Genomic DNA, 13,917 nt, shown 5'->3' on the forward strand with positions numbered 1-13,917 from the left:
TCTATGGACAAAGGATGGCAAACAGCATCCTTTGCATCCTTTGCAAAGACCCAAACCCTTAGGGTCAACCTCAACTCTTTTCTTTCATGTCCCATATGCAGCCAGTTAGGAAGTCCTCTTTTCTCTGTTTTCAAAATACATCCAGACTCTGATTTCTCACCACCTCCGCTGCTTCCACCCTGCTTCAAGGCAACTTCATTCCTCACTTAAATGGTTGCAAAAGCCACCTGACTGGCTTACGCATTCTCCCTCTTGCCCTACTGTAGTTCTCAATTAAGCTGCCAGAATGATTTAATTAGATGAGGGGTCAAATAAACATTATGGGCTAAAAATCTTTCAATGACTCTCATTTTTATTGAGAATAAAAGTTGAAATACTGCAATGGCTTGCAGGAATTTCTGTCATGTGGTCTCTGTTACCTCTGACTTCACCTCTGCTTAATCTATGACTCATTTTCTTCCTCTTCTTTCCACTGGATTCCTTGCGGGTCCTTGAGCAGCCCCAGCATACTTCAGCTTTAAAACCTTAGCACCAGATGAGCTCTCTCACAGGACTGAGCTTCCCCTTCAAAGCCATTTTGTCTTCTCAATGAGGATTCTTGACTACCCTAAATAACATGAACTCTGCTCCCCAGATCCCTGCTTAGCATTGCTTAGTTATTTATATAATCTCCCTCTGATGTATGTAATCTACTTATTTCAGTTTTTATTAATATTTCCCCCCTCCCTGGAAAGATTTTAATTATCAATGGCTTCAAATACAGCTCTGTGACTAGGACAGACTTGACACATAGTAGATGCCCAATAAATAATTGTTGAATGAAAAAAAAGTATGAGGATCTCAAATCTTAATTTGTAGATCATGCTGATCCTCTGGGGATTATGTGATAAAACCAACTATTCTGGTCAGTATGGATAGGGACAAAACCTATGGAAAAAGAAAGTTATCAAACTTAAATTTCAAGCATAATAAAACCATTTAGAAGAACCAAACTATGTTAGATGAGTAAATAGAGTTGTTAATGTGGTGGTGTTTGCTATGACTTCTATCCTGCTTGGTGGAGGCGCATGTTCTGGGACACAACTAATTTTGCTCTCTGACACAGGCAGATTCCTGTTTGCAGATCCCTGATTTTGCTTCCCACCTCATGGGATTGTGGAAGTTATTAATAAATATAAATAAGTTGTAACAGTGCCTGCATATAATAAACTCTTAGTATTTGCTAGTTGCTATTCTTGTTATCTTGTTTATCATATTTCCTAGGGGCTTTCAAAAGATATTATCTTAACTCAAAGAAATTTCTCTAACAAATTAATTTTGCCTATCATAATTAGCTGATGGAGATATTTTAGAGAGATATGAAAATACCCATTTGTTTTTTAATCATCTAAGCTTAAGGTTTCTGCGTTACAGATGGGGAAGGGATGGATGTGAACTGAAATCTGTTTATCCTTAAAGTATATGCTCTTGAAATTACACTGTTTTTGCAGAAACCAAGAAGAGAAACACACTTCACTTCTAAATGATGAAAAAACGTCAGCAGAATGACACTATGAGGGCATTTTGCAGGTAGGAAAATAAACATTTACTTCCTAACAGTCTGAGTATTAAAGATCAATGAATATGCTTTCTGAAATAAATCTCAAGAGGCAGAAATCGATCAAGATTCAGTGAAAATTAATATTGAGCTACAAAGGAATAAATGCTGGTTGAATTAAGATACATGTTTCCTGCCAAAGTGAATTATAATTGCTAATTATTTTGAGACTTTATACATATAAATAAAGTAAATCTAGGTACTCAAAGGTCTGGCATAAAAAATATTTCTGTAAAACTTAAAAGTACTTTGAGCACTGAAGTGGTTTGTAAAGTCTTAAGCAATAATCAATCCATCACTGACTTCTAATAAATTCTTAGAAGGAATAAATTTTATAACATGGTTTCTGTATAAAAGATCTGTGTGTATACATATATACATATATATGTGTGTGTGTATACATATACACATATAAATGCACATTTATATATATATTACTATTTCTTGATTAAAAGGTACTTAGAAATTTCTTGATGAATTTAGTAGGATTTTAAATAGGAAGATGAGGAAGATGGTTTCTTTCTCCTTTCCCTTCCTGCTGGGAGACTATAACAAAGCATTAGGTTATAGAAGAAGCCCAAACCAAAGGAGTTAGGGTCTCTACTGAACACCTGTAACAAGAGATTGGAAAGTGTAATGTACCACCCGGCAGTCTGAGGACTGAGAGGCCGCAGCAACTGCAGATTTTTGTCTCTCTTGCTGAAGAGGTATCTTTGTAGTCTCTGGAGAAAGCTCAGGTAGCTGTTTGTGGCTTTTAGGATCGTGTCCTGAAACGGGAGTTATCTGAATGGAAAGAGATGCTGTGTGTATCTCAGGCACTGGGTTAGGGGGCGGTGAGCAAGGCCTTTTGGGGAATGATGGTACTTCCACAGATTGGGAAAACTGTGGAGTATTAAAGTAGACATTACTTCCTACATCCTGGTTATGGATTAGTTTCAATGTAGAAATCCTTCGAGTCTGAGAATCTTGCATGTAGTCCTCTTGTAGAAATGGGGTGCTGATATCAGCATTTTGTAGGGGACCAGTGCTGGCAGCTACTGGTAGTGGATTAGTGATTTTTTGTGTATATGATACCATTGTGTTAGATTCTTCAGAATATACAATTGTCTGGTTGGACTCATCATTAGAATACATAGTTCCCTCAAGAGGTTTTCTGTTAGTAAAGTACTTTGTACAGAAGGGAGTTTGTGTGTTAGTTACTAGTTGGTTTAAAATGTCACCCTTTGTGTGATTGGTTATCAAGGAGCTACAAAAGCTCTCTTTTCTGAGTGGTGGAAAGGGTGCCTGGATTGCCAAAAACATCCGGAGAGAGAAATAATGTTGAAGAAAAAACAGAGAGAAAGTCAAAGTTAGTCATTATAGAAACCAGTGTCAACTTTACCCTTAAAGAAAGTAAAGCAACGTCATACCTTCTTCTTATTCTACACATTTTGTTGGCTGATTAAATGATCATTTTTATTCCATTTAGAATGCATTTTAATTTATTATCAATATTGCCCTCTGGGAGAAAATAGTTTTTATAGAGAATACATTACAGAGTTTCTTTTCCATCTATACTCTGGAAAATTACATTAAAAATGAACATGTGTTCTCTTGGCATATTTTTAGACTTTGAGGTATAGGTACTGTATGTTTAGCCACATTGTTTTAATAACAGTTTTCATGTTTGGGGCACAATTTTACTATCTCCAACACAGAGTCATTTTAGTTAATATAATACACAGTTGCATAACTCATGTGTATTGAATAAATACTGTGTTGTTGACCTCATAACTTCAAAATCCAAAGCATCAGCTACCAGCTTTTTAAGAATTAGAAAATATTGTAAACATTATGTTAGAAAGTGATCTACTTTTATGAACTGAATCAGAAAAAAAAATTCCATAAATCCTGTTTTGAGTTTAAAACTTGTCTTCTATGTTGTAAATAAAGTTTGGCAAAGAATACAAATACAAGAGCAAAACATATTAAAGATAAAACATGTATCTAAATATTTATATGGAACTCAAGAAGAGAATCTACAGCTGTAGTCTAATAGGATGCTTTAAAATAACACAGTAGACAAGAGTGTGCAACATTACCTGAGTTGGTGATTTTTTTTCTTGTAAATTTGGTCGAACACTTCTAAAACCTTTTGCTGCAAGAGAGGAATATGTAGCATCTCCGTTCAGTGTCTCTTGATTTCGATCATTGTAAGATCTCCAAGCTTTTATTAAGGGAAAACAAATTGGATACAAAAATATCTACATTCACTTTTAACATATTTTTGGGTAAAATTTATTTTTATTTCCAAAATTGAAGATTTCTTTTTTAGAAATTAAATTTAGTTTAATAGATGTAACTGTATATGCAATTGAAGTTTACTGTGAGGTCAACAATATGACGACTATGGATATGTTAAGAAATACTCACAACAAATGTAATAATTATTCAGAATAGGTTTTCTGTACCTGAGTCTGGTGACTGAGAATCACGCCCTAAAAGAAAAAGAAATGTTGAAATTAATACTAAGGTAAAAGAAATGAACAACCCAGTAAAGACTATTTGGCAAAAAAACCCCACACTCACTTTTTTTTTTTTTTTTTGCAAACATTATCTCATTTCTAAAACTCTAAGTCAAATCTACTAAATGGAAGGGTTGTGCATTTAGTTTTATTTCAATGACAGTATCATTCATTAAGTATAATATGTAATTAAGAACATATAACAAATACTGATTTTTTTTCCTTCAATAATATTGCAATCATGCAATTCTATTTTGCTATTGCCTAAGCTGGATATATGAATTTTAAAATATCAAACGGTTTGTTTGATTTTAAAATGGTTTGTAAGCAATGACTGCTTCTCCAAAGCATTAAATTAACACCATATACTTAGCTTTCAGTGCCCTGGTGTTACTAACCATACTCAATTCCTGTGTTAGGTGGCGATCAATTTTTTGTAGTTTGCATTTCTTTTTTTATACTTTAAGAAAGTGTATGTATTTCTACCATATTATGTGATATTTTTCAAATCATTCTCTAAACTTTGAATTTTCCTCTTATTGCCATTTTAAAGTCATTGCGTATTCAAATATGAGAGAGCCCTTATAATATATTCCATTGTCTTGCAGTAAGCTGTGGAAAATGCGTTTCAGTATTAACAAATTGCTTTTGATAATGCAGCTGGAAAGTGAGTGGCTCAATGACATATTTACTGTCGGTTTTATTCAAATTATACATTCAAGAATCTTCTGTAACTTATGCACTCTTGAGGTAATCGTCTTGTATTGCTTGGCTCTTTCATACCACATGGTCAACTTCCTGTAGAATCAGAAAGCCTGAACTTTAGAAATGACCTTAAGGGTCATCCAGCCTGATCTGTCCAATCCTGGACTCTTTCCCCCGGCTCCCCGAGACTGTTATTAAAATGTTGTATTTCAATGCCTAATAGAACATGAATGTTATATGTAAAAGGGACTCTTCATTTTCTTTCTAACGCTTATGGGATATTTTGAAATCTAAACACATGAATTTGGAGTGATAAAAATGAGTTGAGAAATGAGAGTTTGATTTTTAGATAAAATATTTGATATTTTTTCCAAACCAAGGGAAGAAAAAGAAATCTGAATTAGCACAGAGTACATTACTGTATCTCCAGGTCAGGGGAGTTAGAGAAGACTAACAAATTTTCACCCTTTATAATAATTGCTAATTCAGGACAAAATTTATCGCCAATGAATTCAATATCAGAGTAATAAAATAGGTACCACAAAGTAAAAAATAACTTTCAAGAGTCATAGGCAAAATGCTTGAAATTTTCTATCACTTAATAATGATGAGGATTCCATAAAGACAACAAACAGTGTAGCGATATGGACCAGAACAATCATTAGAATTCTGCTTTGGGGCACCCAGGGAGAGAGACGTAGTGACCACCTGTGTGTTATGGACAGTTTGTGGACAAGGAACAAGTTTGGGAACTTGAGGGAAGCAGCAGGAATAATTATTATTTATATCATAATTAGTTGCCTAATAATAAGGAGTTCATTTAACTTTTAGTCTGATAAAACTGGGATCATAAAGAAGGTTGTGTGGGTACAGGCTGGGGATGGAGATGGTGGGAGCCAGGTGCTTGGTACAAGGGTTGTAGACATGGTGAAGAGGAGGAGGTATAGATAGTGAGCAGATTTGAAGGACACTTGAAATAAACTTCCTCTAACTGATAGTTTGTAGAGAGGTACTTCTGTTTCTTCTCACAGGTGACCACATTGGAGATTATGGAATCTGCAGTGGGATAAATATTAAGTGTGAGACTCAGAGGACAGTCACTCTGGATTCAACCAGGGGCTTATCTCTCTCTCTCTCTCTCTCTGTCCTGGGCCCAGGGATTTCCAAATGAAACTGCTTATTTCCTCTACTACAGGAAATATGAGGTATTCATAACGATGAGCTTTTAAAACTATACTTAAATACAAAAAATAAGGATGAAATCTACTGCATGGTGGACACAGTTGTAGAATTATGAACAAGGGGATGGGAGAAAAGTCACCATGGATTAAAACTTCAGGATGAATCCACATTTTAATGAATCTTATGGTAATGATTAAAGTCTACTCTTTAGTGGGTGGTCTCTTAAGAATAGTTAAGTGTACAACATTTGTTTCTTTAAAAAAGATGCAGTTATAGATACTGAACACATCCAGTCCTGATTTGCTATTTTATTATAATTCTTTGGAGGCATTGAAACATCAACACCATCTCACATGATTACTATTCACTGTAGACTTGCTTTTATTTAATTTCTGCCAAGAAAACTTAGGGAGGGAGGACAGGGTGGTTTGGAACAGGTAACAGAAAGCATCCTGGAACCATGCCAAGTGAAGAGAATATCAGTTAAAAAAAGGGGGTGCCTGGGTGGCTCAGTCGGTTGAGCATCTGCCTTTGGCATGGGTCCTGATCCTAGGGTTCTGGGATTGAGTCCTGCATTGGGCTCCCTACTCCCAGGAAGCCTGCCTCTTCCTCTGCCTTCCTTTCTGTCTTCTTTCATGAATAAATAAATAAAATCTTTTAAAAAATAAGGCCTGGCATGTAAATGATTTGGCAGATTCATGGCGAAAATGGTTTTGCCCAGCATCTTGAATATGATTCGTGATTATTCACTTGTGAAAAGTCTAGGGATCAGAGCCTTTAATTTCTAGGATTCTTTAGTTGATGGTCATTGCTTCTCTGAAAATTCAAGAACTGAGTAAATGGGGCAGATTTATCATTCTCTGGCTATTTTTCATGGGAATATAAATAGGGTCTCATAACCCACTCTTTGCTGGTACAATGAACATTCCTCATGTCCAGGCAGAAGGTGGTGGACACCTGTCACAGAAGTTGGTAAGGCATTTGTGGCTCACTTTGGGGATTGGGCTGGATGCCCTGAAAGGTCCTTTCTGATTTTATGATTCCAACATAATGATTTTTAGGTAGCCGTGTTTGTGGTACCTGTTTCATCATAATTTTTACCCTGAGGTTTTATTTAAATTCCTCATAACTGGTATGCAATGTTAAACATTATAAACTACACTTTTGTTGAAAACTATGATTTTAATTCTTAGAGCTTCTTTCTTTAGAGAGCTCAAATGCTTTGCAAGAACTAATTAAACATATTAATTCAAGTAGACTAATTGAATGCCTACTGTGTTTCTAAGTATTGTGATAAGCCTTTTTTATTTATTTTCTTCACTTACTCTTATTTAATTAGGACAAATCCTTGTGAGTTTAGGAAATGATTAAGTTCTCAGAGATGTAGGAAAATGAAACACAAATTCTTTTTTTCAAAGATTATTTTTTAAAGATTTTATTTATTTATTCGTGAGAAACACAGAGACAGAGGCAGAGACACAGGTGGAGGGAGAAGCATGCTCCCCATGGGGAGCCTGATGCTAGACTTGATTCCAGGACCCTGTGATCACGACCTGAGCTGAAGGCAGATGTTCAACCACTGAGCCACTGAAGCATTCTGCCCTACTCTCCACACCCCGCCACCTTTTTTTTTTTTAAGAAAGGAAACTGGAGATACAAACAGATGAAATTTCCTAAAGGTATGAATAAAACACACATGTGTTGGCTAGACCCTGTCTCTTAGCACAGCGGACCTGTCACCATAGCATACCACCGTATCAGGGTTGTCTTAGACTGCCAAGCATTTTGGTAAAATAAAATAGTCAACATAGTCATCACTGTGGTTCTAGCTTTGGTTGAAAACATCAGTGTGTGCTCTGAATTATCCATTGGGATTTTACTTTTAAAGGTAAACAAAGACACACTGATTTAAGGGATAAAGAGCTGATGAGTAGTAGCTCAAACTGACTCTATGACCTAGGGGGGATGGAGGGAAGCTGGGAATCCTTTGTGGAGGTAGTCTTTTACATAAAGGTTGTTTTATTTTAATAATATCAAATGTAGTAAATATTTACTAATCTCCTTTTGACTCACAAAGAGACACTGTGTCAAATAAGTTTTTATGAAGGCTACCATATAATGTAAGAGGCCTAAAGAGAGGCTGAGTTCTTTCTTCAAAATGTAAATAAATCTTCATTGAAAAATGGTTCATATCTCATGTGTCTAATGAATACTAAAGAGATCCATTTGTAATGTAACCACAAAGTTCAGGGGACTTCATTCTCTAGAAACCTTACTCCTAATGACATGACAGTTTAAATGGTCCAGAACTATTACATACTTTTATTACTGAAGATTATTTCATATTCCTAAAGTATTAAATCTTTTCTATTATTTTGATTCTGAAGCATTAACATTTTTCTGCTAAGTTGAGTGATATGAAACTGATATTCTAGTTCTGACCTTCCAGAATGGCAATCTTTATTTCAATCCACTATAAATTCCTTCATGGTTACTTCTGTAAATCATAACAACTTGGCATTGTTGAAGTAATGCCACATTCCCTAGGTGGCCCCCTCAGATGGTCCACATCTGAAGAGCTTGGGACAGAATTTTACTTTGTTGAAATGTTAATGATATTTGTGGTTAGGCATCCCAATTACCTGCTGGTCCTGATCAATTTATTTGTTTGTTTTCTAATTTCCCTTCATTCCCATTTCCCTCAGGTATTCAATATAAGCACATTTGGGTTTTTCTAACATTTTTCCATGCTCATACACACATAAACAAATGTGTACAAATACATATATAGATATTTTTCTTAACCAAAATGAGATTGTACTATATACATTGCAATGCAATTTGTGTTTTTAAAAATGTAATATATTATGGAGCCACCTGGACTGGTATTTAAACTTGTACATGGAAATCCATTTGTAAACTGGAGGTGGTGCTGGCTAAGAGTGAGAATTCTACACATAAAAGCGTGTTTTTTTTCCTCAACATGGCTGGGTAGTTTGGCTTTAGCCAAGGACATTCCCAGTTATTAATTAACTACTAAATGTATGTGTGTAAAAGACACTGATATGCACAGTGTGAATTAAAATGATTTAAACACTCCATCTCTCTCCAACTTCTCCCAAACCCACAAATATTATAAAAAAAAAAAACAAGAAACCCCAACTCAGCAACCCATAATCAAACCAACTAACCAGTCAGCCGACCAACCAACTAGTCACAGGAAGGTATGGGCATTTCTCAGGGCCTCCAGACATGGGGGTTGCTGGGTTCACTTTGATCCTCTATAGCAGTAGCCCCTTGTACAGATTGTACCCACAGGTCTAGGTCATAAAGAGACACACCTCAGTAGGTGCCGAAATATCACACTCTCAATTAGCTTTCTATAGATATATGTGTCTGTGGGTACGTGGTAATCTTACCTGGACCAAGACATTTAAGAATATATATTAGAAGGGCCTTTGCTGATTGGATTAAAGGAAGTTTTAAGATCTTTATCAAAACTAATATTCTTTCATATTGTTTCCAGCCTTTGGTGAAGAAGTGAATTAATCATAATCCACTTACCTGCAAATCCCTGCCCCTCTGTGTTCCCACTCCCCAACAGTTTTTAGATTAAAAAAAACTAAAGCACCTGTGAGTTATCTTAACTAAACATTACATTACTTTAGTTCATGAGAAAAAAAAAAGCTTAGTTATTAACACTTGCAGTTGTTACTCAACACATTTTTGGCAGGTGACGGTTGTTTTTAATTAGATTTTTAAAACTTTTTTTTTTTTTACAAGCTATCAGTTTCCTTTGGCTTTTTATTTTTAGAACAAAAACAGTCAGAAGGGATAGGAGCTATTCTTGAGACAAGAAAAATAAGAACTAGTAGGGCTTTAGGAAGGTATTTACAGCTACTTTCATCCAAACGAGATAATTCTGGAAAGAGAGAAAGGTCAGATAAAGCCATTCGATTGTGACATTCTGTGAGTTAGCGATATTATACCTGCAGCCAATAGGTTTGGAGAACTTTGAACTCTCTTCACAGATGTTAATGTAACAGACATGGCAGCACGTTTGCGAGCACACCCACCGCTATCTGAAAGCAAAAAAATGATATAGCAGAGGCCACAGCAAAGGAGAAAGCACATGCACTATCATGCATTTTAAGTGGAATGTGCCAGACATCCATGAGGAAGATGAACAGTCAGGATTAGTAACCATGGAATACATTGGAAAATTTCACACCCACCCCAAACTAAAACAGACAAAACAAAACAAAAAAACCAGGGGTCTGTCTTAGAAACAGACGCCATTGCTTTAGTAAAAACACAGATTTTATACTTAATATTTTATGGGTTTCCTTTAAAGAAAACAGAAACATACAACTCAGCTTTGTTTATGCCATTTAAGTCCAATTACTGTTAAATTTATAAGCAGTGTGAAGAGTGCTTAGGGTCAGGAACAACTGATCTTTCAGTATTGGGAGCAATGGTATACCATATTTTGTATTTATCATTTAGGTTTTACTATATTTTAGCTATTTATGATTCGTAAAGGTAGCTGGAATCATTTCTTGAAGTAAAAGTTATTAACTGATACAAGCATGGTATGATAAATAGGATTCATAAAGAAACAGATGTCATTACAGAAATTCTCTGTCCTTTCATAGTTCTTATTGTTATGGAAATAATTAGCCTATTTGGAATCAAAGGCAACATTGATATATACAGTATTGAAATGACCAATATTTAAAAGATTAAATTGTTTTTATACTTTTGAACAATAGGTTGATGAGGATCCATATACTTACACTTTATGGACATTGCAATGTGAAATAAAGTACGTGAAAATGCATCAGTTATTTTAATGGGATATGAGAAGTTTAGAGTAGCAAGACTTCTAAAATTGGAAGGTTCATGTTCTATTTACGAACAGATTCCAATTTCGTTCCTACATTCCTTTGTATATGGAATGTGCAATAAATAGTTTTGCTCATTCTCCTGGAATGAAAACAACTGAAATTGGAATCTTTTTGAAAGTTATAACTAGGAAAACAAATAATATAACCACCAATATGATAATATAATCATTATATATTGCCACATGCTATTCTCATTGTTCCCCCTTTTTCTTTATTTCTTAAAGAAAAGTATCCAGTTTGTTTACTGGAAGTAGGGGATTTAAGAGTGCTTGGAGCAATCACTTAATTATTGGTAAAATCACAAGCAGTAAGGTCAATAGAACTTAAAATTGGTAGAATGATTCTCATATCAAAATATAATTTCTTAAATACATGTTTAAAATTTCCTAATGCAGACAATAACTAATACAGAAAAATGATTTGAAGCAACATATGTGAAGTCAAATATCAAAGATCAAACAGAGAAAGACAAATGGTAGAAACATACAATACTAAAGATATCTTTCAAAGAAACACCAATAGGATTTTAGCAAATTGAAAAAAAAAAAAGCTACAAGGAAGGAGTGTTTCAGATGAAATGGAGGTAATGTCAGGGAATACATGGTGTATGTATAGCAGCTATCAATGGTCTAAAAGGACCACGTAGTCAAGGATGTTGAAAGTGGAAACGGACCTCTAAGAAATTTTATTTTCTAGTTCTTGGAACTCTGAACATCTGAAAACTAGCAGGAATGACAAAGAACAATTTCACAATGAGGTGGTTCAGAGTTACTGGTTACTGGTTAAATCCATCGTTCCAAAACGTGTGCCAAGACACCTCAGGCCCCATCAGAAAGTTCACAGGGCTTGGGGAAGACTTCTTCTGTTCTTGAGGAGAACACAGTGATGCCTCTCAGATGCTGCATGAACCACTAGCCTGAGTTAGTTCCCATTTTCAGCATAATCGTTTGTGCTGTTTTCCTTTAAATGTATCATATCTTTGAAAAGCTGGGTTTTGGTGATCACAGGGGCAAAGAGCAAGTCCCCTCTGAAAATAATTTTGGACCAGTAAAAGAGAGTGGCGATGTATGCTCTAATTCCATGGTCTGAGAAGTTTTGTGTATCTCCAACAGACACACCATCCTGTTAGTAAGTAACTGTGGTTATAAAGAATAAATTAAAATGATTGGCTTTTTTATTACAGTGTATTATTTTTTTAAATTGCTTCTCAGTTGGTAGAACATAAGTACTTATTAAGTTGTCTGCACCTACCACTTAATAAATAGAACTGTTAGGTATTTCTTTTGCCTTGAGAGTATGCCTAAAAATTACTAAGATAGCTTGGCACAGCAAAACAAGAAAGGGTAGGAACCTCTGTGTCAAACAATTTTTGTATTCTAAGCAGTTCTAAGATCTACATAAAATGAATAGAGCATCAGTTTTTTATTAACAGTTTAATAAGGAGCTCACTTCGAAAAGTTGAAACATTTGTGAAATTGCTAAGAACAGAAAAATCTCTTAGATTCTCTACTTGTGTGTTGATACTTTCTGCTATTCCTTAAAGATATTTTCTTAAGATCTCAAAATGAGGATACTCTCTTGCACACTTTAGGTCATGCAAAAGAATCTTGATTCCACTCTCACCTTCAAGGTGACATACTCTTGCACAGACCTGCAGGACTCCTGGGAGCTGCTTCTAATTTCTGGGAAGCACTCATGGGTAAATCACACATTATGAATTATTTAATGTCTTTCTCTCTTCTCTTTCTGAAATAGCTAAGATTTTCCTTAGAAGATAATGGTTCCCGAGTCCAAAGAGTGGAAATACTGCATGTTTTATAACTTCTATACATTGTTTAGATACTTCTGTATGAAAAAATGAATCACATTTCTTTGGCTCTTTTATAACATATTTGACCAATAATGGAAAGCTAATTTAAAAGAATCTTTTTTCAAAAACTTGACTGATGCATGGACATTGAAAGTAGTACTGTATCTCTTTAATGATTGATAGGTAAATGATGAAGACCAGTTTTATGTACAGATATTTAGGAACTAATCTCTCCTTCATTTTGTAGATATAGCAACAATGCTTTTTTTCAACTTTCTATAGCAAGATTTATATCTATCTATCATCTATCTATCTATCTATCTATCTATCTATATTTTTTAAAGTGGTGTGGTTTTATAGCAAAATTATAGTATTGCTTGGAATTTTAAACAAAGAACTCCAGTCAATTCTAATCAACTTTGTATGCATATGTTTAATATATTTTATATGCACATATGTGTGTAAATTTACCCAGATAAGTAAAATAAATGCAAATTAGCATTCCATATAGAACTGAGCTCACTCCTTTTAAATGAGAGCATGCTTTAGAGAGTTACATTCATGTTGCTGGACCATTCACTTGACTCAAGTACCCTGGAGACCTAAGCAAATGTATAAATTTTCTCTTTGTCTACTTTGCTATTAGGGATTGCATCCTATGACTAGGAAGGTTAATTACTGAATGCATTATAATGAATATGGCATATTTAATATAATCACATATTCTATTTGCTTTCTTCAATCCTTTTGCCTAATAGTATTTCTCCTTTCATTTCCCGTGTCTACCTGCCACATCTCCAGTTGTCCAAATGCCTTTACTTGGTCCATTTCTAAGGTTGTCATTTCTCTTGATTTCTAAGCCTCCCTTATTTATTTTGACTATTTTAACTATCCTCATCTTGCCTCTTACTCTCCACATTTATACCTGCATCTTCAGGGGAGCAGCTAACCCATGATTCTCCAAGGTCATCCACCGCAAGTTTTTGCTAAGGTCAGCCACAGAATCATGGACAAAGACATGTCCATGTCTCTATACTTGATCTAGGGATTTGATATTGGTTCTCACCAATGATTGTTAATCCTTCCTTGGGGCATTTTGCTAACAACAAGAGATAGCAAAAAGGCGAACTGCATGATGTGAGAAATTATCTTGGACTACCCTTCCTCCTCTGCCACAGAGTAACTGGCTAAAACAACTTTCAGTGATCACTT

General features: G+C 35.0%; 1 protein-coding gene across 43 annotated transcripts in view; it reads right to left on the minus strand.

Moving 5' to 3' along the window:
• The window catches only part of SORBS2 (sorbin and SH3 domain containing 2), a 215,651-nt gene that overhangs the window by 83,233 nt on the left and 118,501 nt on the right, over positions 1-13,917 (minus strand). For 16 of the 43 annotated variants that reach the window (XM_041751708.1, XM_041751706.1, XM_041751704.1 and 13 more), the window contains exons 4-7: positions 9,978-10,070; positions 4,048-4,074; positions 3,679-3,803; positions 2,240-2,881 (exon numbers count right to left, since the gene is read on the minus strand). In XM_041751708.1, coding sequence (XP_041607642.1) covers positions 2,240-2,881; positions 3,679-3,803; positions 4,048-4,074; positions 9,978-10,070 — 887 coding nt within the window. The remainder of the gene's footprint in view (positions 1-2,239; positions 2,882-3,678; positions 3,804-4,047; positions 4,075-9,977; positions 10,071-13,917) is intronic. The other 27 variants (XM_041751735.1, XM_041751727.1, XM_041751722.1 and 24 more) reach the window with 11 other exon arrangements.

Source organism: Vulpes lagopus, chromosome 4, assembly GCF_018345385.1.
Source record: "Vulpes lagopus strain Blue_001 chromosome 4, ASM1834538v1, whole genome shotgun sequence".
NCBI classification, from domain to species: domain Eukaryota; kingdom Metazoa; phylum Chordata; class Mammalia; order Carnivora; family Canidae; genus Vulpes; species Vulpes lagopus.